At 59.6% G+C, this 26598-nt stretch overlaps 2 protein-coding genes across 2 annotated transcripts; both read left to right on the top strand.

The window, feature by feature from the left end:
* Nucleotides 1-1877: 1877 nt before the first annotated feature.
* MLXIPL (MLX interacting protein like) lies at nt 1878-20211 on the top strand. The gene is given in 18 exon segments (XM_027703295.1): nt 1878-2464; nt 8900-9006; nt 9154-9236; nt 9391-9480; nt 9704-9748; nt 10050-10248; nt 10458-10535; nt 14348-14520; nt 14599-15078; nt 15080-15194; nt 15783-15856; nt 16256-16433; nt 17082-17194; nt 17351-17470; nt 17680-17807; nt 18141-18264; nt 19382-19511; nt 19926-20211. Coding segments are annotated over 18 exon segments (2661 nt in total). The 5' UTR covers nt 1878-2168; the 3' UTR covers nt 20054-20211.
* A 768-nt stretch (nt 20212-20979) lies between these two features.
* On the top strand, nt 20980-26129 carry TBL2 (transducin beta like 2). Its single transcript, XM_027703296.1, has 7 exons — nt 20980-21121; nt 21195-21319; nt 21747-21931; nt 22530-22681; nt 23712-23838; nt 24526-24678; nt 25586-26129. The coding sequence occupies exons 1-7, from the start codon at nt 20980-20982 to the stop codon at nt 26040-26042; spliced, it is 1341 nt and encodes a 446-aa protein (XP_027559097.1). The 3' UTR covers nt 26043-26129.
* Nucleotides 26130-26598: the final 469 nt, after the last annotated feature.

Raw genomic sequence — 26598 nt, 5'->3', positions numbered from 1 at the left:
CCGGCGTGGGTTCCCCGTGTCCCCCTGTGCCTGTGTGTCCCCCCGCCTCCGGGGCTGCTTTCCATCACACATTTTAGGATCCAAAAAGCTTGTTAAAAATCCATCAGCACTGCCTGCTCCTGTATAGGACCCCTGCCATGGTCCATGGTGGGCTGAGGACTCATCACCCCTTTCCTTAGTCTGGATGCCCTTTGCCCACAGGTTTTCCCTCCTCTGTAGCACGAGAGCTGCTGGACTGGGGATGAAGGAGTTGTGATGTCCCTAAAAGCCTCGCTGATGTATTTCTCTGTTTCCCTCAGACAGATGTTGTCCCAGAGGACTGAAGTCTGCCCGCGGCCAGTGAACAGGTGGAAAATGGTATTTGTCAAAATCCTGAGAAGTCCTTTTTGCACAGCTCAAGAGGAATGTGCCCAGAAACCCTGTGTATCTCTGACGTCTTTGTTTCCTTGTGCCTTGCCTAAATTTTAGTTTCCCAGGACACCCACATGCCCATTACTGCTTTAAAATGTCTGCAGACAGTACTTTTAAAGTTATTTCTCTCTCCAGCATCTTTGCAGGCAACTTGGAACAGGCTGAAGGAGTTGTAATGAACCACAGGGGGGGAAAAGTGCTATGGAGCCATGGAAATCTGGCTGGAAAATCCAGGAATGGTTCCTAAGAGAGGTTTGCAGTGATCATTGTGGAATTTATCCAAACCAGCTCTGTGCATATTCTTCTTCCAACCCTCAGTGGCTGCTCATCCCTCTGGAGCATCAGCAGGGGCCACCTGGGTGGTACAGAGGGTGTCCAGATCCATCTGCAGGCTGGATTAGGGTTCTGATGCCTGTGGCCATTTATGTCAGCTTTATTCCACCTCTTTATCCTGGCATGTGTGTTCCTGCCAGGTTATGGGCCTGGAGAAGAAGTTGTCAGAAACTAGAGAGAAAATAAATGACTTAAGACTGAAATGATATCCACTGTGTCCCTCTGTGGCTTGGGTCAGAGAGGAGATGGTTGTGACATGGCACATGCCAGACTCTGGCAAGGGGTCTCCGCACTTATCAAAGATCAGCTGGCACAGAGCAGGGGAGGGGGATGGCACATCTGTCTGCATCTCTCAGGACACCTCAAAGGTAAAGGCAGTCCAGGGTAGATTTAGATTGGATATTAGGAAGAAATTCTTCCCTGGGAGGGTGGTGAGGCCCTGGCACAGGTTGCCCAGAGAAGCTGTGGCTGCCCCATCCCTGGAAGTGTCCAAGGCCAGGTTGGAGGGGCTTGGAGCAACCTGGGCTAGTGAAAGGTGTCCCTGCTCATGGCAGGAGGATTGGAATGAGCTGAGTTTTAAGGTTCCTTCCCACCCAAACCATTCTAGGATTTGTTGATTCTCTGATTTTAAGAACTGCATGACCACGAGGTGTGTAAATCCCACGACACCCGGGCTCATTGCTGTCCTCTCTTACACTGGGCATTTGCATCCCCTCTCCTGCTGGGTTCCCCCTCAGAGCAGGTTTCCCTGGGCTCTTTCTCAGCTCAGCACATGGCTCAGTGCCTCTGCGTGCTTTGTGCTGAGCTGGGTGCCCGTTGCTATAATTTTACCTGTTTGTGTCCCTTAATCTGTATTTGTTCCCTTTGAAAAGTGCAGGGAGATCCATTAGGGAAGAGGTGCTGGGTAAATACTGCCCGATCCTCTCCCCGCCCGGCCCCTGGGATCAGTGATTAACCCCGGGTAAACAAAGCTGCCTGCCAGCCAACCCTCGGGGCACGGGGGACCCGCAGCTGCTCCTCCCCACCTGGAGGGGAGACAGAAAAGCCGGGGTCGTCAGGGACACTGCTGGAGCTGGACGGTGGCGCGGAGCTGAAACACCGGTGGCAGAGTGCCATGGCCTGCTGACGGTGTGCCATGGGCGGGACCAGCCACCAGCACTATAAGTAGGGCTGGTGACGATCCACCCTGGCAAACCAACTGCTGAACCCCGGCAAAGCACCTGCTGAACCCCGGCGCGTGGAGCAGGCAGCGTGGGCCGGGTGGAGCAGGCGCCCAGGAGGAGCTGTGGTGAAGGTGTCCTGTGCTGGGGAGCCCAACGGCACGTGCTCAATGCCAACACAGTGTCCGTAGGCTCTGGCACACCCGGGACATGGATCACAGCGCTGGGACAGGTCCATAAAGGCTCCCCAGCAGGTGCCAGGCGATGGCAGGAGCTCAGGTGGGGCTCCTGGGACCCTTCCCGGAGCCCCCAGCTGGGCCATGCCCCGTCTCTGATTCCGACTCCGACTTCGAGGACGCGGCTGTGGGTGGCACAGGACCCGGTGCTGGGGCACAGAACCCCTCCCAGGTCATCCACAGCGGCCACTTCATGGTGTCGTCCCCACACAGCGACACGCTGCCCCGGCGGCGGCACCACCGCGCCAAGCCCGAGCCGGCTGATCCCCGGAGCATCGACCCGACCCTCACCCGGCTCTTCGAGTGCATGAGCCTGGAGTACAGGTGAGTCCCAGAGCCCTCACACCGGCATGTGTCTCATGGGCCCCCAGCTCTCTGAAGACATGAGGGGCTGAGCCCTGCTGCCCAGCCAGGGCCTTGTTGCCAGCTGACATGATCCCCCTCTTCTCCACGGGCTGTGTGTGCCATATGCTCAGAAAACACCATCCTGGGAGGTTCTGAGGAGAAAGGGCTGGTGCTGGATTGTTGGCCATGGAGACAGGTGAAAAGTTCCTCCTCTTTTGACGTGTAGCTTGACTCTGCTCCACTTTCCCATGAGATCCAGCGTCGCTGTGCTCAGCTGTAGCACCCTCATGGCCAGACCCTGTGCTCCCCCTAGAGCAGCAGTGACCCTGTGGGCAGCCAGCACTCAGCCTTTGGCAATCCAGCCCAGAGCAGGAGTCCTGCCTTCTGTCCTTGACTCTGTCCACATGCCCTGAGGTTATTCCATGACAAGCAGCAGCAGCACTAAGGGCTGGATGGCTGCACAGGCTTTTGTCCAGGGTCTCCCAAAAGCTTCCCTTCTTCTCTCCTGCTAAATCTGATGGGTGACTGCATCATTCCCCTGCCACACAAATCACCCAAGCCCTGGTGACAGCTCCTTGGTGACAACAGGACAGACTGCAATGTGTCTCTTGGTGCCTTGGTCCACATTCTTGAAGGCAGATCCCTCCTTTGCCCCCAGGTTTTGACTTCTCTCCAGCATGGCATCAGAGGGACTTCCTCAGGTCAGTGCAAATCTGCATAGCCTTCCCAAAGGAAAGAAACCTGGAATTACAATATCCCAGGTGGAAACCTGGAATAACAATGTGCTGCTGATGCTGCATGAAAGCAGACGCTCAGCAAAGCAGAAGGCCATTGCCTTCCCCCTCATTCAGTGGCTCATTTAGGGTCTCATCCAGGGCCTGAGGTCTCAGGTTTGCCTTGAAGACCTTGAGTGCTCCGTCTGATGGAATATGTGGTCACTGCCAGAGCATCCCTGGGGACGCTGAGCACAGGGACAGCACTCCAAGGGTACCAGTTCCCACATACCTGGCCTGTCACCACGTTCCAGGTGCCTGGTTTGCTGGCAGCTGGCAGGGCACAGCTCTGCCATTCCACTGCAGTCAGGGCTCCATTGCTCCAGATCTCCCAAACCCTTGGACTCTGTCAGTGCATCATTTCCTTCCTGCACTGGGCATAGCAATGCCCACACTGGCTCCACTGCAGTGGGACCCTCATCCAAGCCCTGTCCAACCTGGCCTGGAACACTTCCAGGGATGGGGCAGCCACAGCTTCTCTGCCCAACCTGTACCAGGGCCTCCCCACCCTCATAGGGAAAAATTTCTTCCCAATATCCCATCTAACCCTGCCCTCTGGCAGTAGGATGCCATTCCCCTTGTCCTGTCACTCCAGGCCCTTGCCCAAAGTCCCTCTCTGGCTCTCTTGAAACCCCTTTTTGCACTGGAAGAGGCTCTGAGGCCTCCCTGGAGCCTTCTCCAGGGAGGACACCCCCAGCTGTCCCAGCCTTTCCCTTGCTAATACAGTTTGACACCCTTGTAGGCAGCAGCTGGAGGAAGGTATCAGAGTGGGAAAACGCAGTTTAAAAGTACTTGGTGCACCTCTACATTTAGTCTCATCTGATTTGTTACTTCTCTGCATCACCTGCCATTTTACACCTTCCATGCCAGCCAGGTTCCCCAGATGGGGGGTTGGTGCAGCATGGCCTCAGCTGGAGTCACCAGCCCAAGGTCCCCCAGTCCTCAGGAGAGCAGCCACAGTTCATTGCAGGCTAACTCCCTAACCAAGGAGGAACCACAGAAAGGTGTCAGCTGGGAGGTCCCTTTGGAATTCATCATCCAGCTCCTTTGGAGGGCAGGGCCGGGTACAAAGCCAGGTCAGGTTGCTCAGGGCCATCACTGATGGATGTGAGCCCACCACGTTCCAGCCTCCCCAGGGCTGCCCCGCTCTCACAGGGAGGAGTGCTGTCCATGGCTTTAGTTGGAGTTTCCCTGTTCCAACTGGTGTAGCTGGTGGCAGTAAGTAGATTCTCTCTTCAAGATGAACAAACCCATCCCTCTCCCTCCTCTTCTGTCATGTGCCTTAATCCCCAACCATCTGAACACCCTCCTCTGGGATTGCTCCAGTTTGTGAACCTCCCTCTTGGACCAGGAGACCAGTCTGGGCACAGTAGCCAGCCTTGGCCATCACAGTGTGGAGCAGAGGGGAACTATCCCACCTCCTGGTGAGCTGTGACTGCTGCAGCCACACATCCCTTGCTGTCTGGTGTGGTTTCAAAGGTCTTTGAACTTTCCCTGAACATTTTTCAATGGCTATAGCTGGAATTCCTCCCCTCTCCAGCACTCCTCCTGGCATTTCACAGACATTATGACAGTCCTGTCTCAGCCTGAGCAATCACCCCAGGGATCTGACTTATTTTCCCCTCCTGGGCGGACTGTGCATCACCCCTGGCTTGGAAAGAAACGCTCTCTCCACATCAAGGTTTGCTTCCAGCAGTAACTTGTTCCCTCAGATCCCTCAAAGAGAGGCAATCCCTGCTCCAGAGTCTTCCTTGTGGTGCTGGAGGTTGAGTTCCTTTTTACCCATATTTCAGGACACTTAGAGCAGTTCTCCTGCCAAAGGCTTAATGATTCTCTCCCACTCCTTCTCCTGCAACAGCCTTTATTTCTGGAATCCCTTCCTCAGACTGTTGTTTCTCCTGTGGGTGATGTTTCTCCCTGCAGCCCACCTGGCTGCCCCTCCTTCCCCAGAAGGCTGAGTGTGGAGCTGAACCAGCTGGGCTCACAACCCTTCCCATGACCCATTCCTGGGAATCACTGACCTGGGGAACATCCTCCTGAAGGGAGAAAAACTGGGAGCAGACTGGAAGCTGCAAACTGCAGCCTCTCGTGGTCTTACCTGGCACACATCTGCCTCAAGTTCCAGAAGTATCTTCCCGTAGCTGTTCCCAGAGTGTGGTGTGAATGAACCTCCTCCCTGCAAGTAGCAAGGGAGAGATTTGGCAGGTAGGGACGTTAGACTGGGAATTGACCTGGAGTATCCACTCTGCCCCTCTTGTGATTCGAAACAAGGCAGCTTGTGTGCCAATTCCCTACTAATTCATCCTCCTGGCAGGTTCTGTGTCTCCCCTGGAAGAGGTGGAATTGCTGCAATAGCTTCAACAGACTCTCTGATTGATTTTCTAGTTCATAGTGCCTTAAACACTCCCACAGGGGCAGCGAGCACCAGGCAGAGACCCCAGCGATGCACAAGCTGAGCTTCCCTCTCCCTATTTCCTTCTGGCAGAAGACCCCCCTTCCAGGGGGTCTGATGAGGGGGAAAGTCTCTCCTGCTTGGGCTAAACCCATCCACAGTGCGCTGTGCTTGTGCTGTCATTAGTGTCAGGGAGCTGTGAGTCTTTTCTCTGCCATTCCCCGGAGTTTTGGGGCTGATCCTGTCCAAGGATTGTGCAGAGGGGCCGGGCTGGTGTGCTGGTGTACCCACACTGATGCACTGGGGAGTCATACCTCCAGAGACCACCAAAATAACTGGCTGTGGAGGTGTAGCTTGGCTTGTAACTCTCCAGCTCTCAGGTGACTTTTTGCAAGTTTTTCAATGCCTTCACTTCTAATCTGGGACAGGAAACTGTCTGTTCCATCTCTCCTTGGAGTACATGCAGAGCAGGTCCCTACATCATCCCAGTACAGTCTATCAACACCTTTGTTCAACACCATCCCCGAATCATCCCTGGGCTGAGCTCAGTCCCAGCACAGCTGGCACAGCAGCTGTTTCGTCCACAGTGAAGAAAACAGCTTGTTTAGGTAGTGGAGTTTGAAGGTGGATTTGAACACAGTCATTTTTCACTTAGGGGGCACTTTCCAGGGAAACTGTGGTTGGATTTTTAACTTTCTCTGCCAGACTCTGGATTTTAAAACTTAAAAACTCAAGAAAATACATGACTGTGGTAGTAAAATTTGTGAGAAACGGAAGATGAGTGTTAAGGACATGCAGGGAACACTGTCCTCCTTCCTGCCAGCCCCAGGAACAGCCATGTCCCACAGCCCAGGGAGCGAGGGGGGCTCTGATAGCCCCACAGGTATCCTGCTTCTTGGAAGGGATGAGCAGGCTTGTCCCTGCCAGAGGACCCTCAGCTCAGCTGTTCCCCTCCTGCTGCCACTCATTTCTCTTCGTGCAGCCCCTGCATCTCTCCAGATTGCTCTTCCCTGCTCCTCTTGCTGCTGATGGGGGGAAAAGAACCAATTTGCCACAGAATCAGGGACTCCAACACCTGAAAGTCCTGTGTGGGTAAATAAGCCACGGAGCAGACAAGGTGCTATGGACCCACATTGGGGTTGGACCGAGGCTGAGCCCTGCTCCCACCTCACTCCATCCCACAAATACCCTGTAGTCCACTGTTTCCCAGTCCCTCTGACTGTGGGGCAGCAAGCCCCTCAACCTGTTTAGGGCACCCTAAACCGTTCCCACGGTTTGATGTGGGGTTTGCATCCATCTCCCTGGGAAGATAATTTCAGGAAAGGGTAGGGCTGTATTCAAGGCAAAGCAGGGAGCAAAGATCAGACTGATAAGCCCCAAAAATGAAAGGATCATTAAGGAGAGAAAAAGGCAGTTGGTGGCAAAGCCCAAAGGCATCACGCCTCTGCCTCCAGACCCCACAGCAGCTCCGTGGCCACGGCCCCACAGGCCCTGCGCGTGACCAAGGTGTCTGACTGCACCCCAAGGGCTTGGGCTGCTCCTTTCAGTTGTCTGAGTGAGGAGCGTGGCCTTGACCAGCAGGATTTGGCCACGTGCCTGGGAAAACCGCCCTTTCCATTGGCTCCTCCACTTGGCAGCACCGCGCTGTTTGCCTTGGGTGACACCGGGGAAAGTTCAAAATCCTGGTGATAGTGGAGTGGCCAGTGTGTAGTCGAGTCCTTAACTCTCTGCAGGCTGGAGCCACGGGGCCTCAGGTCCCTTTCCAGCCCCTGGGGCTGTGGATTGGGCTGTATCTCCCTTGGGAAACTGTCCCCATCCACCCCTGTGGGTGGAAGCACCTACTCCCAGACACATCCCTGCATCAGGCTCTGGAGGTGGAGGGGTCCCCGGTCCTCCTCCTCTGCAGGAGGCAGATTTCAAGGCAAGAACCCACCAAAATCATAGCTAGAGAATTTCTGGAGGTTTCACAAGCTTGAATGAACAAGTCAGAGGCTTCTTACACCATTCTCATCCCCAGCACCTCCCTGGGGACACAGCCCAGAGGCACCTGGATGCACCCAAGGACAGGCTGGGAACAGGGGATACAGCACTCCAGTTTCCACCTTTCCTGCTCCCTGCATGAGCCAAGGAAAAGTGGGACTCAGAGCAGCACTGAGATCTTTAGGGGACAAACTATTGGCTGGGGAGGGATGCCATGCAGGCTGCAGCCACCTCTCAGAGGGACCCCTGGAGCATCTGGCATTGCCCTGGGGCCATGCCCTGATGGGTGGGAGAGCTGGGAGAGGTGAAATGGACCCCAAAGTGAGGCAGAGGGACCCCTGGGACAGCAGGACCACCAGGACCTCCCCAGTGGGGGCACACGAGTGGTTGTGTCCCTTGGCTGGATGGAAACAAGACAGTGAGTGAAATGAGGCTTCCCCCAATGCAGATCCCATCAGGGACATCACCACCACCACAACGAGCTGTAGAACAAACACAGCTGCCTCTGGGAGCTGGGAAATCGGAAGCAAAGAGCCCAGTTCGGACTGGGGGGGCACAGGTTTGCAGGAATGGGTATGGAGAAGAGCTCAGGGCAGCTCTGGCTGAAGGCAGGGCTGGTCTTGCTCTCTGTCTGTCTTGGGGCACAGACAAGTGTCCCTTAACGTCCTGAACATCCTCCAGTGCTGTCCAGCCTTCCCAGATCCCCCAGGATGGCTGCCACTGCCTGCCCCAGCTGAAAGCAGCATTTCCAAGTCTTTCCTGGCATGAAAAGGAGGGTCAGAAATAGCTGCTCAAACACTGTGATGAGGCAAGAGCCACCACAGCACATGTCCCCGGGCGTCTCGCCTGGGCGGGAGACTTCCCTTCCTGTCCCCTAGGGCTGGGACACAGATGGCCTGGTCAGGGACAGTGGGATCCCTCCTCAGAGCTGGGGTTCAAACCTCAAGGAGTCAATTCCTCTGTGTGCTGTGCTTTAATTCCGGGGGTTTGAGAAGCCTCCTGTGGGTCTGTGAAGCTCAGGGATTAGGCCTGTGCTGCTCTCGGAGTGCACAGGAGTTGGGAATGCTCCTGTGGGTGCTCCCAGAGGTGCCTGCCAAGCCTCCTGTAGCAGAGCCATGTGGCTGTGCCTGCTCCTGACTTGCCACCAGGCTGGTGGCCCCCAGGTATGTCCCCCTAGGCATGTCTTGAGGCACAGCCCCCTGGGGAGACCCCGAACTGGAAGGACTGTGGGATGGTGCCCCTCAGCCTCCCCTTCACTTGGTATTTCAGTGGGAAGCTGGTGTCACCCAAGTGGAAGAATTTCAAGGGGCTGAGGCTGCTTTGCCGGGATAAAATTCGTCTCAACAACGCGATCTGGAGAGCGTGGTACATCCAGTGTGAGTATGGGCCAGACCCTGCTCCCTCTGCCAGGAGCCAGGCTGTGCCCAGGGGGATGGGGCTGGCACCGGGGCGGCCATGTGCAGGTGCGTGGATAAATCATGGATGGGGCATGGATAATGCCAGCTGTGCTCTCTCCTGTGCAGATGTGGAGCGGAGGAAGAACCCTGTGTGTGGCTTCATCACCCCTCTGGAGGGGTTGGAGGCTGATGAGCACCGAAAACCAGAGGTAGGGCAGGGTCCCTCCCAGGTCTGAGTGGCACAGCAGGGAGCTGGGACCCATTTGCTGGGAAAGGTGTTTCTGACATGGCACAGGGCAAGCAGCCCTGGCTGTGGGGTGTTGGGGCTGGGGGGCTCAGCCATGACCCCCTGTCCTGCCCCAGGCTGTTGTGCTGGAGGGGAACTACTGGAAGCGCCGCATCGAGGTGGTGATGAGGGAGTACCACAAGTGGAGGATCTACTACAAGAAGCGGGTGAGTGGCTCTGCCCGTGCTGCTCCCCCTCTGAGGCAGTGCCAGTGGTGGGGTGGAACACCAGTGTGCCCACCCTGGAGCTGTGGCTGACAGGGAGGGATGTGACAGGCTCTTGCCAGCATGGGAGGGAGCCGCTGGCTGCCCCTCCTGAGCTGTCACCCTCACCCTGCCCCACAACATACCCACCCTGCCTGGGGGTGACACAAATTGTCTTCTCCTTCAGCTCCGAAAGTCCACCCGGGAGGGAGAGATCTCCAGTCCAAAGCAGGTGAGTCTGCTGGGAAAGGATGGGGAGGGGGAAAAGGGAGGCACAATGCAGATCCCTGCACTGGGCAGCCTGGGAGAAGGGCAGAGGAAAGCCCCATTGTGTGGCAAGCCCCATGGGATGGGATGCCAAGCACTTGGGATGCTGGATTCACCCTTCTGGAAGCAGCAGAGTGCCAGATGTGAAGATTTGGAGTCAACACTGTGGGAAGCATGGGGGATGCCAGGGAGAGCAGCCACGGAGCCAGGCATGGACCCTCCCCAGGAGAGGTGCCCACCTGTCTCCTTTGCTCCATGTCATGCAGGATGAAGATGTCTGGAGGCCAACAGAGAAATGGTGCAACCAGCTCTTCTGCAATGTGGTGCCAATGCTGCTTGGGGACGAGGAAGAGGAGCCTGGGAGCAGGCAGCACTTTGACTTGGACACCTTCCTCTCAGACATATCTGACACCCTCTTCACCATGACACAGATGCCCAGCGCTCACCAGGCACTCCCCGAGGATGGTAGGTGCCCCAGACCATGCTCCAGCAGGATGTGGACATGGAGCAGGGTGGTGGGATGGGATGGCCCTGGCTCTCCCCAGGGTGGGCACCCACCTCCCTGCCCAGGGAAGGGTCCAGTGACACAGGGTGACTGGGGTGACACAGAGGGGTGGCAGGTAGTGGTGGGAGCAGCGGCTGGGCCCTGATGTTCCAGCTCTGCCCTCTTCCAGCGTACGTTGGGAATGCTGACATGATACAGCCAGATTTGGCACCCCTGCAGCCCAGCCTGGATGACATGGACATCTCAGGTAAGAGCCAGCCTGGATGTGGTACCACATCCCACACAGCCCTGCACCCCATGGCAGCCCAAAATGGGGGGTCAGAGGGTTGGCCAGGCTACAGAGGGAGCTGCTGGGGCAGGCAGAAGCACCAGGCACCCAGTGCCATGGGAAAAGCAGCATGGATGGGCAGGGGCTGTAGGCAGGGAGTTGGTGTGCTTGCCTGCAGCTGGACAGAGCCACAGAGAGTTGGGAAAGTTCAGGCCAGGAGCTGTGGGAGGGGATTTCTATAAGCACAGGATCTTTCCAGGTGTGCCAAAGCCCCTCATTTTGGCTGCAGAGGAAGGACAATTGTCCCAAACTGGAAGAGGAAACCCCTGGAGGGCAGGTTCTGCATCCCCTCCTCACCCCACTGCCCAGCCAGCCCCAGGCTGAGCAGCCCAAGGGACTGGGACAAACCTGGCACTGGTGTCCAGCTGGGGCAAGGGGATGACAGGGAGGAACACCAGGAAGGGGGCAGTAGCAGCCTCCCCCATGCTGCCATGCAGGCTCTGAGCTGTGAGTGTCCCTGTGTGCCATGGAATCAGCTGGGACACATCCTGGTCCCAGCATTGTCCCCATATGCCAGGGCAGGGCACCGCTGGGGACCAGCTTTGCCCTCGAATGTGCTGGAGCTGGGCACACTGTGGGGGTTGGTGGCCCTCCAGGTAGCTGGTGGCCTCAGGCAGCAGCAGCATCTCCAGACCCCCATGTGAGCCTGGAGCTCCATGGCCCGTCTCCACTTCCTTCAGGAGGAGGAAACAAGGGCACTTGCGCCATACAGCTGAGGGGTGATGCAAGACCAGATGCTGGCAGGGAGCAGGATGGGCACTCTGTGTGCCAGGGCAGGCAGTGGGATGCTCTGGGGATGGATGAGGTGGGAAGGCTCCTGCCAGCACCTCCTTGGCTCATTCCCTCCAGAGATCCCATCAGGGTGGACCACACTGGGAAGAGGGTCTGTCCCGTGGCTGACCCTTTGCCCCCTGTCCCCTGGGGCCCCACATGGACATCAGTCAGTGGACAGCTCCAAGGGGGTCAAATTGACCCTTGACAAGTGTCCCTCCCCCCGAGAGGTCCTGCGTGGTGTCACAGCAGCCCCAGCACCTCTCTGAGGGCCCAGCATGGCCTCATGCTCGAGCAGATGGCAAGGAGCACAGCGGTGCTCAGCTGAATCAATGTTTCAGCCAGGTTGGCTTTTCTCCTGGGAAAAGGCCTGCACTTTGCTCCAGGGTGCTGTCTGGGAATAGGGTTTTACTGCAAGCTATATAATAGGGTTTTACTGCAAGCCACTAAATCACAGGGAAGCGTCCTTTCCTGCTCTACCTGTGCCCAGCAGCTCGGAACAGGGACATTGCTGGGGCTGGGGAGGGTCCAAAAAGTCCTGCTGGGGTAAGGGACAGTGTCCCAGCTGTGGCTCCTACTGAAGAGGGGCTGGTGTGCCCTGGGGCAGGGCAGCATTCCATGGGGTGCTTGGAGACTCATGGGTGGGAGTTTTGTCCTAGACATGGGACATTTCCTGAGGTGCTTGGAGACCTGTGTGTGGGAGTTTTTTCCTAGACATGGGACATTTCCTGGGACTCTCTGGATGATGAGGGGTTGCAGCCGAGGGCTGTGTGTGTGCCATGTCCCCCGTGGGGAAGTGGGGAGAGGAGATGGGGGTGAGTGGTGGGTGCTGGGTGCCACCAACCCAATTATGTCCCAGAGGACACTTTTTCAGCAGGGCAGGACATGGTTTTCTGTGAATCCCTCACGCAGAGCTGTGCGGGGTGGGCACCGCGGGGTCACAGGGCTGTCACCGTGTGGGGTGGCCCTGGCAGAGCTCAGCGCCTGCCAGTCAGAGCCTGCAAGCCAACCCCCAAATGAGGAAGCATCTCGTGTCCGTGGTGGGTCCGGAGCGCGGTGCGGGGCGGATGGAGAAGTCCTGATGGCAGAGGCGAGGGAGCAGCCCGGCCCCGTGCCCCGCTGGCACCGCGCTCCAGGTAGGACCCACGCTGGGCACGGGGGCACTGGGGGCTGGGCTGTCCCATGGGGTGGCATTGCCCCACTGCACCGCAGGGCTCTCCCAGATCCTGTGGCCAGTGCTGGAGGGTCCTTACATTGGGAAGGGGCTCTGCAGCCCCAGTCCCAGCAGAGAGCAGCCCCAGGTTTGAGTAGGATGCCAAAGGCATGGTGTGCTGACCACATGGGCTCTTCTCCCTCGAGCAGCGCTGTGCCCTGGCTGCTGGACTACCTGGAGTGGGGCAGGGTGATGTGATGGTGCAGAGGAGCATGGGCAGGAGCTGTGGGGTGGGGAAGGGGCAGGAGAAAGGGAGGACAGGGCTCCCAGGGGCTGCCATCCCTGTAGCACAGCAAGAAGCACAAGAAGCACAAATCTGCCAAGCTGGGCACCAGAAATGCCTATAAATACCCACAGAGCTTTGGTGCCAGTGGCAGAGGCAGCCCAGTGTGGGCACAGTGCAGGTGGGGGCAGCACGGGGCTGGGCTGCATCCCAGGAAGGGTGAGACCCTGCCTGGCAGCATCATGGCACTCACTGAGTGCCAGCCCGTGGAGGGGCAGGGGTGGCCCTGCCGTGTCCCCAGGGACTCACCATGGCCTTGGCAGAGGGAAGGGGCAGTCTGGGGGCTGTCTGAGGCAGCTCAGCCACGGCTCTGCCCCATCTCACACTGCTGTTTCCCTCGGATGGCAGCACATGGCATGCTGGAATCATCACCGTGCCCAGTCCCGTGGCATCCCACAGCGCTGGCACATTTGCTCCTCTGGTGTAGATTCAACAGGGTCTCAGGCCTTTGTGGGTCCCAGTCAGGGCACCCCGGGTGCTGGAGCCTGGACCACAGCTGGTGCCCTGGTCATGGCTGTACACACCAGGCAGGCAGAGCCAGCAGCAGGGCCTGGAGATGGCACTGCCAGTGCCAGACGAGGGCTGGAGAGGACAGCTGGGTGCTCCCTGGAGGAGATGCGAGTGCCTGTCCCAGGGTGGCTGCTCAAGCACAGAGCCTGTGCCAGGGGCTGGCAGGCAAGAAATCCAACGAGTCCTCCTGCTCCCTCCTGCAGGGAAGCATCCAGCAGCCCCATCCCAGTCCCACGATCATCCTCTGCCCCCTCTCCTGGTGGCGATGCCGGAGCCAGTGCTGGCACAGGCACTGAGCCGAGGCGGCCGTGGGGCTGATGTGCCCGGGGAGGTGGCTGCCTATAGTGTCGGGCCAGCCCTGCGTGCCACGGCGTCTGGGCCTGCGGAAGGAGCGGGGTTGTGGGAAGGAGACAGGAAGGGAGCAGGAGTCGCGGCAGGGTCACGCGGCTCGGCTTCGGGAAGGCCATGGGATGTGGTTACCCACAGGCTGCACGCACGGCAGTGCTGGGGTGGGGAGGACAGCACTCACCACCACTCCAGGGGACCATCCACATTCCCTTCTGGCTTGGGAATACTCATCCAGACCCCCCTGCTGTGCCCCCAGCCTGGGTGTCGTGGTCCCTGCCCCAGCCCGGGGCTGATACAGCCCCACACTCCCCTGGGAGCAGCCGTGGGGCTGGAGCATGTGGAGCCCAACTGGGTACCAGGGATGGGATCCCCACCCTTGGGTGGCACTCTGGGTGGATTTTCCTGTTCCCATGCATATGGCAAGGCTGGCCCTGGGTGACAAATCTGCCGGAGCTACCCTGGCCACACAAGGTGAAGGGGGGATTGGCAAGTCCCCAGCAGTGCCAGTAACAGGATACGGCTCCACCCTACGTGCCCCAGGGCTTGTCCCCCATCTCTGGGCAGGTCCCCTCGTGCCAGTCACCGTGTCTCCACTTGGCCCTGCAGATCTCTTCTTCAGCCACCGAACAGCCCCATCGCAGACACAACTGGGCTACCAGGAGCCATCCTGCTTCTTGCCCATGGCTGAGCCCCTGTTTGATGCCGGGGAGTCCCTGATGGGTGCTAGGGGGCTGCCTGCAAGCCCTGAGGCCCCACTCTCACCCGGCACCCTCCTCCAGGTGAGCAGAATCCCAGCCCACAGCCGGTGGCTGTCGGTATCCCAGCCACCCTCCCTGATGCTCCGGTGTCTCCCGCAGCCCAGCAGTGCCTCCCAGCTCAGCCTGCACACCACCTTCCTGGGCCCTGAGCTGCCCCCGGGCCCCGGGCCCCCTGAGCCCCCCTCTGCAGTGCCCAGCAGCTTCAGCCCCCAGCTCCGACACAAGCTCCCGCTGCAGTACGACCTCCCCACCAAGTGCCTCAGCCTGGAGCCGCCAGGACCCCACTACATCCCCCCCATCCTGTCCCCTGGGGCACCACTACCAAGCCCAGACCCCCTGTTGTCCCCCGCCTCGGCCCCCCGCTCCAAGTTCCCCTACGCCAGCTCCCCTGGTCCCTCTCTCCTCACCCACCCTGCCTCCCCCCTCTCAGCCCCTTGCTTTGCCCCCCACACCCCGGGGCTGGGCTACACCACGGGCATGGTGCCTCCGGGGTACCCCAGCCCTGCTGCCCCCCAGCTCCTGCCCCCTGCCCTGCTGGGCGACCCCAGGTTTGCCCCCCCCAAGGGGCTGCCCCAGGGCGGGGGGGGGGCGGCCCAAGGCAAAGCCCGGTGGCACCAAGGCGAGGAGGCTGCCAGGACCCCCCGTGCCCCACCTGCCTGTGCCCAACCCCTGCCTGAGCCAGTTGCTGACCGCAGGTAAGGGGGATGGGGGGACTGTGGGGGGACACAGGAGTGAGCCGGGGGGGATGGTATGGGAGGGATCAGAGAGGGGACCACGCTTTCTCCCTGGTGTTGGGGCACTGGGGATGCTGGGCAGGGCACATGGCTGTCCCCATGGGGACAAACATAGGGGTGAAGATCCTCCCAGCTCCAGGAGCCAGAGGGAGCTGAGGCCCAGTCAGCCCCAGGGCTTGGCCACAGGCACTGCTGGGAAGTCCCTGTGTCCCCAGGCTGGTCTCCATGGACACAACAGGTGTCCTGCACAACCTGCTGCCTGTGGGTGGGATGGGACAGGTCCATTCATGCTGTTATGTCCCTGTCCCTGTGTTTGGCTGGGGAGGGGCTGGGCGTCCCTGCCTGCACGAGGCTCCCAAGAACATCCCCGATGCCAAGAAAGTACTGGCACCTCTCTCCAGGGGTGCATCCTCCTTCTCGGGGCAGTCTGGCAGGGAAGGGGCTGCAGCAGTGCTGGTGTGGGGGGCTGGCTGTCCCCTGGGGCAGGGAAGGTCACCCCAGCCCTGACAGCCCCACGCAGAAGAGCCCATCTGCTCCCTGCCCTGTCAGCCAAGCAGGACCCAGCCCTGGATGCCCCTCGCCCGATGGGTGCAGGACTCGTGCCCATGGCCCCTGTCTCCCCGGTAAGCACTCACCTATCCCCCAGCTTGGGAATTGTCCCCCTCCCCATTGGGAATTGCCCCCTCCAGGTTGGGAATTGCCCTCTCTTGGCTGCTGGGGCGGGGGGGAGAAGGGGCAGGGGGGGAGATGGGCTCCGAGGGGGTCACACTTTTCTGTGGGCTGGACAGGCACGGGGGGAAGGAGTGGACATGTGGTTGGAGGTGGCAGGATTCACCTGAGTGTCTTCAGTAAAAGAACCAGGGCAGAGGTGGGAGACACCTTTCCTGGGGCTCCGAGGCTGGGGCTGCCCCTGCAGATGGTTCAATGGGGCTGCTGTTCCCTGTCCCTTGTGGGGGTTTGGGTTTCAGTTCCAAATGTGGGTTGCTGACTCCCCAACTCCCCTTCCCTCTGCCTTCTCCTAGCAGCAGAGCACTGTTCCCGAAGTCCCTGCCACCTTCCTCTCCAGAATGGCCCAGCTGAGCCCAGGACTGGCTCCTGGCTCCAGCCCTTCCCCAGTGGTGCCGGTGCCGCTGGCAGGCACGCAACCGGGCTCCCTGAGAGTCCCCAAGGCAGAGCAGCTGTCTCCCACCTCAGCTTGTGGTAAGTCAGGGGCACTCCAAAGAGCTCCACAGGGCACCACCGTTCCTGCAGAGAGCTTGGACCACCAAACATTGTGAGAATGTTTCATTTTGGCTTCAATCTCAGCTATTTCCATTCACCCAACCAAGCACAGAAGGTTCCTCCCCACGGGGGAGGTGCAGCCCCTTCACCTGCCTCCTTCTACAGGGGCAAAAGCAGAAATAGGAAAAGACAAAAACAGGCAAAATGTCTGACTGTGGTTTTGAAACCCCAGAGCTTGGGTTTGGAGCAGGAAGCGCCTGCTTTCACCCGTGGAAACCAGTGCGGCCACTGGAAACCAGGCTCTGGTGTCGTTCCCAGTTCAGTCTGGTGCTGCACACCACAACCTTGCTGCCCTCGGGACTCTTGCTGGATATTTCCACCCCAAGAAACACCGGGAATTTAAAATGTCACATCCCAGAGGTTCCCATTTCTGAGCAGTTGTAAATAAGTGGGATTTGGGGTAATGTGTGGTTAGAGCAGAGCATCCCAGTCAGAGGGGTGGGTGCCCCAGGGCAGGAGCAGCACTGTGGGTGCTCTTCCATGCCTGTCCCAATGTGTGACAGGTGTCACCCTGTCACAAGGTGCTGCTGCTGCCCTCTCCCCAAACCAGCATTTTCCATTTTCCAGGCAGCGACTGGCGCAAGCCCAGCCAGGCTTCTCCAGGACCCACAGCAGGGCTGGGCACTGGCACCTCCGTGCACCACCCCGTGTCCCGTCGGGGCAGGCCCGAGTCAAACAAGGTACTGCAGGAGCCCCATATGCACCCCCCTTTCCTCCTGCCCCCCCAAAACTCCATCCACCCTCGCTGCAAGCTTTGGGCCAGCCTGTCCCTGCTGGGGGTGGTGGCCCGTGGCTGTCCCCGCTGCCGGGAGGTGCCTGACGGCGCTGCCCCGCAGATGGAGAGCCGCCGCATCACACACATCTCCGCTGAGCAGAAGAGGCGCTTCAACATCAAGCTGGGCTTCACCACGCTGCACAGCCTGGTGAGCACGCTGAGCACCCAGCCCAGCATCAAGGTGAGCACCCAGGGCCATCCCTGGGCATGCAGGGACACGGTGTGTCACCTGGGGATGCTGCATCCCTGCTCTGCCCCAGAGCACGGAGCTCCTGCCCCTGTGGGCACATGGAGACCTGCACTGTGTGGCCGTGACAGGGCAGTCTGGGCTCTGGAGACTCTGCCAGGGTGGTCTGGGCCCCGTACCCCTCTCACCCCTTGGTTTCCCAGGTCAGCAAAGCCACCACCCTGCAGAAGACAGCTGAGTACATCTGCAAGCTGCAGCAGGAGCGGGCGGCTCTGCAGGATGAGGCGCAGCGGCTGCGGGAGCAGATTGAGGAGCTCAACAGCTCCATCAAGTAAGGGGGGACGTGGCTGGGGGGTACTGCCTGCTTCGGGGTGTCCAGGCAGGGCAAATGGCAGTGATGGAGTGGCAGCAAGACATGGTAGGTCTCCCTGGAGCACCTGTCCCTCCTAAAACCCTGGCTGGGAGAGGGCTGGTGCTCAAGAGGCAGTTATTGCTTGGGACCAGACTGTGGGGCCAGCCACCCTGGAGAGGGACACTGCCTGCCAACCCCTGCTGAGAGCTGAGGTCCTGCCAGAGCCTCTGAGGTCCTGCTGGGCCCCATGGGCAGCCCCTGTGGCTCCTGGCCTCCCAAACATGACCCCACAGCGCTGCTTGTGCCCCACAGCCTGTGCCAGGAGCAGCTGCCGGCCACGGGGGTGCCCATCACGCGCAAGCGCTTCGACCACATGCGCGGCATGTTCGACGAGTACGTCCGCTCTTCCACACTGCAGAACTGGAAGTTCTGGATCGTATCCTTTGGGGCCAGTGCCTGCTGCTCCCTCTGACCTCTGCACCAAACACCAGGTGCTCTGGTTCACCTGCTGCTGCCGGGTCTCTGGGGTCCCTCCAGCTCTACAGGCCCTGTAGAGAGACCTGTAGGGAGAGACTCAGGGAGATGTTCCCCAGCCAAGGGCACATGGTGGGAACATGCCAAGGTGCTGTGGTTAGGAGGAATCTTCTGTTACAAGAGAGCAAAAATAGTAGGAATAAATGGTTGGTTTTCAGGGAAATGGAAAGTGGAGTTGAGCTCATACAGACAGCTCCTGGTGAGATGGGAACTGGCTCTGAGAGGCAGCAGCCATCAGCCAGGGATTAGGAGGTCCAGACACAAAGCTGGGGACATGATGGCTTGGTCTTGGTGGCTGCATGGCACACCTTGGAAATCCAGGGATGGAGAGGACCAAAGGCAAGGAAACCTGTAGGCAAAGGGCTGGATCTGCTCCTCCGTGAGCAGGGATTAGACACACTGGGACCATTAAACCTGCAGAGACTGCGAGGTCTGTGAAATCCCAAGTGGCAAAAGGGTTGGGCAGGCACTGCTGCCCACAGCCCCACCCAGTGTGGGACATCTGGGCGAGGCAGAGGTGGCTGCTGACACAGAGCTGGGGAGCTCCTTCCTCAGGACACTGAGTATCCTAAAGCCAACATGGGCTCCAGGACACGCTCGCAGTGAAGGTATCTGTGTGGATTACTGCATGCGCAGAATCACCTGTCCCAGATTTTGGTCCCCAGATCAAAATCCCTGGTCCCTGCAGGCTGGGGGAGCACACTGGCCACACTGGTGTCCTGCCCTGCTCCTGGGCACTTTGCTAGCAGGCATGGTGGGGGTTACACAGCTCTCCCACCGCCCCAGGTGACACTCAGGTCCCCATCACCCCAGCAGTTCAGGCTGGTTCCCAGTGTGGTGCTGAGCTGGGAAGGCACCCAGCAGGTCTGATCCATGGTCTGTCTGCTGCTCCAGCAGTTCTGCTCCAGAGCCAGGCAAGGAGATCTGTCCTGCTGCTGAGGGAGGGTGATGCCCACACCTGGCAGGTGGGAGACCATGGCTATGGCAAGGCTGGTCCTTAACTCCTCTGCTCCCACCAGTTCAGTATCATCATGCGGCCCCTCTTTGAGTCCTTCAATGGGATGGTGTCCACAGCAAGCATGGAGAGTCTCACCCAGACATCCCTGGCCTGGCTGGACCAGCACTGCTCCCTCCCAGCACTTCGGCCAAGTAGGTGGCCCTTTGCCTGGCTGTGGCACCCCGAGCGAGTTGGGTGGGCACAGACTAAGGGAAAGGCTGAGGGGAAAAAGACAGCAGTGTCCTGAGGGATGGAGAGGCTGATACGTGGGATGTCTCGGGGCTTGTGCTCGATGCTTTCCTGTGCTCCTGTCACGCCCACCTCCCGGATCAGCTTTCTGTGCCCTAAGCCGGTGTCCTGGCAGGGCAGGTTCAGCCGTCCCCAGAATCCCACAGGGTGGGTTTCCCTTCGCCCCATCTGCTGGGAGCTGTGGCAGGGACTTGTCCCGCTGCTCTAGCAGCTGGAGCAAGGATGGGCAGTGCCGTCTCCCGCAGGGTGGGTCACCCCTCGCAGCCCCCGAGGGGCGTCGGGCAGTGACCTGTCCCCCTTGTCTCTTGTCCCCGCAGCCGTCCTGAGCTCCCTGCGGCAGCTGAGCGTCTCCACCTCCATCCTCAGCGACCCTGCCCGTGTCCCCGAGCAGGCAGCGCGGGCAGTGGCGGCGCTGGGACGCGGCGCCTCTTCCTCCTCCTCCTGACTGCCCCAGGAGGGCGGCTCTGGGGCTCCGGGAGTCCCAGCCGGGGCTGCGAAGGGGCTGTCCCCATCTTCCCCCCCCGATAAAGGAGTCGCTGTGCCACGGGCCCCGCCTGGTTCTTCAGCCCCGGGGCTGTTCTAGGGCACGGCTGGGAGGGGCGGGGTGGGACCGGGAATGGAGGGGGGGTGAGACCGAGGTGGGGACAGTCGGGGCTGGGAACGGGGACAGGGGCTGGGGGGAGATGAGGGGAACCGGGGCGGGGGCGGGGAAGTGAGACGTGGGGTCAGATTAGGGGCGGGGGTGGCGGGGCTGGAGGAGTGCCGGCAAGGGCTGGGGGTGCAGGGGCTGTTGGGGACAGGAGATGGAGGAAGGAGGGGCTAGGGAGGAGTGCGGGCAGGGGCTGGAGGGGGCGAGAACAGGGCCTGGGGGGTTGATGGGGCTGGAGGGGGAAGTGTGCAGGCAGAGGCTGGGGAAGTGGGGGGGCCGTTGTCGGGGTGCTGGGGTAGGGAATGGGGTGACAACCGGGAGGTCTGGGGGTGGCCGGGGCTGGGTAGGCGGTGATAGCGCTGGGGCTGACAGCGTTGGGGGTGACAACGTCGGGGCTGGGGCAGGGCAGGGGGTGACAGCGTTCGGGGTGACAGCACTAGGGTGACAGCGTTGGGGGTGACAGCGTTGGGGTGACAGAGTTGGGGTGACAGCGCTGGGGTGACAGCGAGGAGGTGACAGCGTGGGGGCCAGGGCAGTGTAGGGGGTGACAGCATTGGGGTGACATCGTTGGGTCACATCGTTGGGTGACATCGGGGGGCCGGGGCTGCAGTACCGCCCCCGCCCGCCAGGGGCCGCCCCGTGCGGAGCGGCGGGGCCGCGCATGCGCACGCGCGGGTCCTTCCCCCGGTGCCGGTGGCTGACGCGGCACCGGCGGCGGGAACATGGAGGGGGCGGCGGCGCCGGGCGGACCGGGGCTGCCGGGCGCCCTCCTCATCCTCCTCCTCATCACCGTCCTCGTCCTGCTGCTGGCGGCCGCGCTGCGCCGCACCGCCCCCCGGGCAGCCCCCGCCGCCCCGCCGGAGGGTGAGTAGCGGGGCGGACAGCAGGGCGCCGGGCGGTGCGGAGCGGAGCTGACCCGGCCCCTCCGCTCCCGCAGGGCCCAGGGCCAACGGGCATGCCAGGCCGGAGGAGCCGCGTAAGGCGAAGGCGAGGCCTCGCAGGGAGAAGCAGCAGCAGCAGCAGCACAGCTTCACACACCGGCTGCTGGTCGCCACCCTCAAGGTACCGCGTGTCCCCGGGCCGCTGTCCCGTTGGTGTCCCCCCCGGTGCCGTGTGTGCTTCCCGGTGCCGGTGTCCCCTTGGTATCCTGGCAGTGTCCCGCCGGTACTGTGTGTGCCCGGTTCCGCCGTCCTTCCCGCCGTCCTTCCCCCTGGTGCCAGTATCCCACTGGTGTCTCGCCAGTGCCCCGCCAGTACCGTGTCCGGGCAGTACTGTGTGTGCCCGTTGCGGGTGTCCCGCGGATGCCAGTGTCCTGCCGGTACTACGTGTCCTTCCCGGTGCCGGTGTCCCCCTGGTGTCCTGCCAGTGTCCCGCCAGTGTCGTGTGCCCGGTGCCGGTGTCCTTCCCGGTGCCGCTGCCCCGCCGGTGCCGGTATCCTGCTGGTGTCAGTGTCCCACCTCCTCCCGCCGTGACCGCGCTCTCTTCGCAGGGCCACAGCAGCCCGGTGACCTGCCTCGACTTCAGCAGCAACGGGAAGTACCTGGCGTCGTGCTCCGAGGACCGCACGGTGCGGCTGTGGAGCACCCGGGACCTGGCGGGGCGGGAGCACCGCTGCCTGCGCGCCAACGTGGGGCTGGACCACGCCGAGCTCGTCCGCCTCAGCCCCGACTCACGGTACGGACGGGCCTCCTGCTGGCACAGGGGTGTCCTGCGGAGGCACCGATCCCGCAGCCAGGCCTCGCTGGCATCAGTGGTATGTGCCCTGGGATGCATGGAGGCAGCGTCCATCACTGGGTCATCACTGATCCGTGGCCTTTCCTGAAGGCAGCTGGCACGGAATCACAAAACCACAACAGTCAGGGTTGGAAGGGACCTCTGGAGATCATGCAGTCCCACTCCTGATAGGTTAATATGGTTCTCGGGGCAAATATCCCAGTGCCCTGCATGACCATGGAAATGCCATTGAGGTCTCTTCCAGCTGGGATGTGCTGCTGAGCCTCTCCAGTGGGCTCAGGAGCTCTTGCTGGGAGGGAAAAATTGGTGGGAAAGCATGTCTTGGCTCTTTGTGAAGCAGCTTCTTTTAGAAAGAGGAAAGCATCTCGTTTCCAGGTATAATAAATTCTGTTCTTTTCCATTCAGTGTTGCAGTGGGGCCAACACAGGGAGAGAACTTGGTGCCCTCATAAAGCTTTTTACCTGCCAGTGTATCCCTCTCCCCAGGTGGCCCTGAGTGACCTGGGCTGAGCTGGGGATCAGGACCTGTCCCTCCACAGGGCTTTCATTGTCTGGCTGGCAAATGCCGAGACTATTCGTGTCTACAAGATGACCAAGAAGGACGATGGGAGCTTCACCTTCACCGCAAGTTCTGGGGACTTCCCAAAGAAGCACAAAGCTCCCGTCATTAACATAGGGATTGCAGAGACAGGTATGGAAATGAGCTGCTCAGCTGTCCAGGTTGGCTTTGATTTCCTTGTGAACCTGCTGGGTTCAAAGTGTTGGAGTTTTTGGCATTCTGAAGGCTGTGCTCAGCCCCAGTACTTGACTCTCTGTAGTCTCTTAGGGTTCTTTTTTTATTTCATTTACTCCTGAGTGAACTAAAAGGTGTCATTTTCAGACCCATTCTGTCCCTGTAACCAGCTCCCCGATATGCACAGTCTCTTAATTTACATTTTCAGGGATGCTGTTGCAAAGAGGTCTGGTCTCAATATTGAGAGGATCGCTGTTCTCTGGCCCGCCAGTCTCTCTTTAACCAGTCAGAAATCTCTCTAGTGAGTTCTTATGGTCTGTCTTGAACTTCTGGGATCACCTAGAACAGAGGTGGGGGTGGGTGGGTGGGAATTCTGTGTTAGTGGTGAGGGCTTGATGGATTAATGCTTCAGGTATGTGACAGCAGATGAATGTGAATTCACTTCTGTAACAGGAGAGCAGGGAAAATGTTAACTGAGACCTTTGTTCAGCTGTGAAAGTGAAAACTTAAACCTACAACAAGTAGCTGAAAGGTAAACAGGCAACTCCCTGCCTGGGCTGAGGTGGCACTGGGGAAATGGGAACAAGCAGGAGTCCAACACGGACACAACCAGTAACCATGGGTGGTACTGGTGTGACTGGGATTCAGCTGCCTGCCCACAATCCATGGCTGATCCTCGAGGTGGTGTTAGGCACGCAGGGCAGATGGAATGTGCTGTGTTCCTGCTGTGGCACAGCCCGTGCTGAGCTCTGCAGGGGCTGAGGGTGCTGAGCGAGGGGCACGTGTGGGCCCAGTGCCTGCTGCCCACCCAAAAGCTAAGGGAGGACTAAGGCATAACCAGGAGCTGAGTCTTCTGATTGACCCTCCTTGGATTTTGGTGCTGCTTTTGGTTTTCTCCAGCTGCAGGGAGAGGTTGTGCTGGGGCTTCAATGAGTCTCTGGCAGTGTTAGGTCTGGGACCTCTCCCGATCTTTGCCTTTTTCCCCTAGGAAAGTTTATCATGACAGCTTCCAGTGACACCACCATCCTGATCTGGAGCCCAAAGGGAGAAGTCCTGGCCAGCATTAACACCAATCAGATGAACAATGCCTACGCCACGGTGTCACCCTGTGGGAGGTGAGGGACGGGAGGGATTCCAGGCTGATCCCGCTGCAGGAGCAGCTGGGAACCTCACTCCTTCCCACAGGACGTCATCAGTTCAGACCATCAGTTAGTTGTTATTGTAATGCAGTTTTCTGCGGGTTCCACAGTTTTAAAAAGGGATTTTGCCCTCTGGGAGATGGAGCTGATGTGGGCTCAGACACGGTGTGTTACCGTTGTGCCTCAGCGCTGCTGTTCTGGTAACCTGAGAACAGCTTTGGCCTCAGGTAGCAGAGATAGGACAGAGCAAACAGCCTATGCAAAGCAAACAGCATTTTGAACTTGTTTGTAAGCTCTTAAAGGTTAATTATAAAGCTAAAGTCTTTATTTCTGGGAGATCTGTTTATCAGGAAAATCTTGTTCTCTGCTCTGTCTCTAACCTGTCGCTGCAGGATGATTTGCCTTGCTCCAGGCTCAGGGAGTTTGGGGATCATAAGCATTGAACTCTTTTGCTTTGGCCTGAGAATTTCTCATTCCTGAGTTGTTCTGGTGCCCTTCCTTAACATTCCCTTTACCAGCAGGGTTTCAGGGACAAGTGAAAACTTTCCCAGCTGACCAAAGATTTGAGTGGAGGAGTCAGGACAGGTTTGCAGAGCGCTGGCCCTGCCTTGCTCAGGTGCTCTGTAACAGGTACCCTGTGTCTCTGCTTGTTCCTTCACACAGGTTTGTGGCATCCTGTGGCTTTACCCCTGATGTGAAGGTGTGGGAGGTGTGTTTTGGCAAGAATGGAGAATTCCGGGAGGTGACCAGGGCTTTTGAGTTGAAGGGCCACACTGCTGGTGTACATTCCTTCTCCTTCTCCAACGACTCGAGGAGGTGAGTGTGTGTTATCCCACACAGCCCGCTCTGGATCACCCTCAGGACACAGGAGCTCACCCCTTCTAGGGTTCCCCAGCTGCACCCCTGAGCTGGGAGGGGTAAAACACTGCCCTGGGAGGCCAAAACTGGCTCGTGCCACCTGTATATTCCCTGCCCATGGGAATCTCATGTGATTTAACAGACCAGCTGGTGCTGCACTTGGGTCAGGGCAACCCCTGGGATCCGTCCGGGCTGGGGATAAGCAGATGGAGCAGCCTTGGGGAGAGGCTGGACATGACCCAACCCTGTGCCCTGGGCTGATCCCGCAGCGTGGGCAGCAGGGGAGGGGAGAATTCTGCCCCTCTGCCCCCTCAGGTGAGACCCCCCTTGTGCAGAGCTGCCTCCCAGCTCTGGGGACCCAGCACAGGATGGATAGGGACCTGTTGGAGGTAGTCCAGAGGAGGCACCAAGATGATCAGAGGGATGGAGCACCTCTGCTGTGAGGAAAGGCTGAGGGAATTTGGGTTGTTCAGCCTGGAGAAGAGAAGGCTTTGGGGTGACCCAGTTGTGGCCTTCCAATACCTGAAGGGAGCTGAGAAGATGGAGAGAGACTGTTTACAAGGGCCTGGAGGGAAAGGACAAGGAGGAACAGCTTTATACTGACAGAGAGCAGGGTTAAATGGGATATTAGAAGGAAACCCTTTGCTGTGGGGGTGGTGAGGCCCTGGCACAGGTTGCCCAGAGAAGCTGTGGCTGCCTCATCCCTGGAAGCATCCAAGGCCAGGTTGGACAGGGCTTGGAGCAACCTGGGATAGTGGAAAGACGGCACAGCCTGTACATGTGTATGGACTCACCCTTCCCAAAACACCACAGAGGATTCCTGGTGCATTCCCTTGCCCCAACCTGTGCTCTCTCGCACCTCCAGGATGGCGACGGTGTCAAAGGACAGCACGTGGAAGTTCTGGGACACGGACGTGGAGTACAAGAAGCAGCAGGACCCATACCTGCTGCTGACGGGGCAGTGCTCGGTGCCGGAGCCGCGGCTCATCGCCCTCTCCCCCGACGGGCGCGCCGTGGCCGTGGCAGGCGGCACCGACATCGCCGTGTACAACACGCGCCGCGGCGAGGAGGAGGAGCAGCTCCAGGGCGTACACGGTCACGGCATCACTGACCTTGCCTTCGACACCACCGGCCGCTACCTCGTGTCCTGCGGGGACCGCGCCATCCGCGTCTTCCACAACACCACGGGGCACCGCGCCCTGGTGGAGGACATGGAGGCCATGCTCAAAAAAACTGGGAACAAGGCCACGCGGGAGCGGCTGGAGCAGCAAATCTGCAGTGCCCGCAAGGCGCTGGCTGCCATCTATGGCAGGAAGGTCTGAGCTGCCCCTGCTGCCCGTGGCCTTTGGGGGAGGTTTTTTTTTTTAATAACTCTGAACGGCTGGTAATAAAAGAGTGGCTCCTGGGTCCTTCCTTGCCTGCTCGGTGACTGCAGGGACGTGGCTGGGGATGGTGGGGGGCTCCCACTGTGAAAATGGTTTTTCCTTCTGCAGGCTTGGATCATCAATATCCCACGGGAGGGATGGCTCAGTCAGCGCCCGCGAGGTTTCCTGAGCTTAGAAATGGGATTTCTGTGGCTGTGGGGTAGTGTGTTTTTTTTTGGGGGGGGGGGTTTCAGGGGAGCTGCCCAAGCTCAATTTTTGATGCGGAATGGGGGGCGGGGGGTCTGCTGCACGAAACCAGGTAGTGCTGTAACGGTGCTCCACGCTCAGGGTTTCCCCGTTCCCCAGCCCGGGGGTCTCAGGGTGGCCCCGTTCCCTGAGCCGGGGTGTTTCGGGGAGCCGGGGGCAGCATTTGCCACAAGTAAAGATGGCGGCGGCAGGTCACGTGGCCGGCGCGTCTGCTACGTACCCGCAGCGGGGCGGGGCCGCCCCGCGC

The sequence above is a fragment of the Neopelma chrysocephalum genome, unplaced genomic scaffold (genome assembly GCF_003984885.1).
Source record: "Neopelma chrysocephalum unplaced genomic scaffold, ASM398488v2 Primary Assembly neopelma1_224, whole genome shotgun sequence".
NCBI lineage: Eukaryota > Metazoa > Chordata > Aves > Passeriformes > Pipridae > Neopelma > Neopelma chrysocephalum.
The sequence above is the reverse complement of the archived record's forward strand: the minus strand, read 5'-3'. Positions and strand labels throughout refer to the sequence as shown.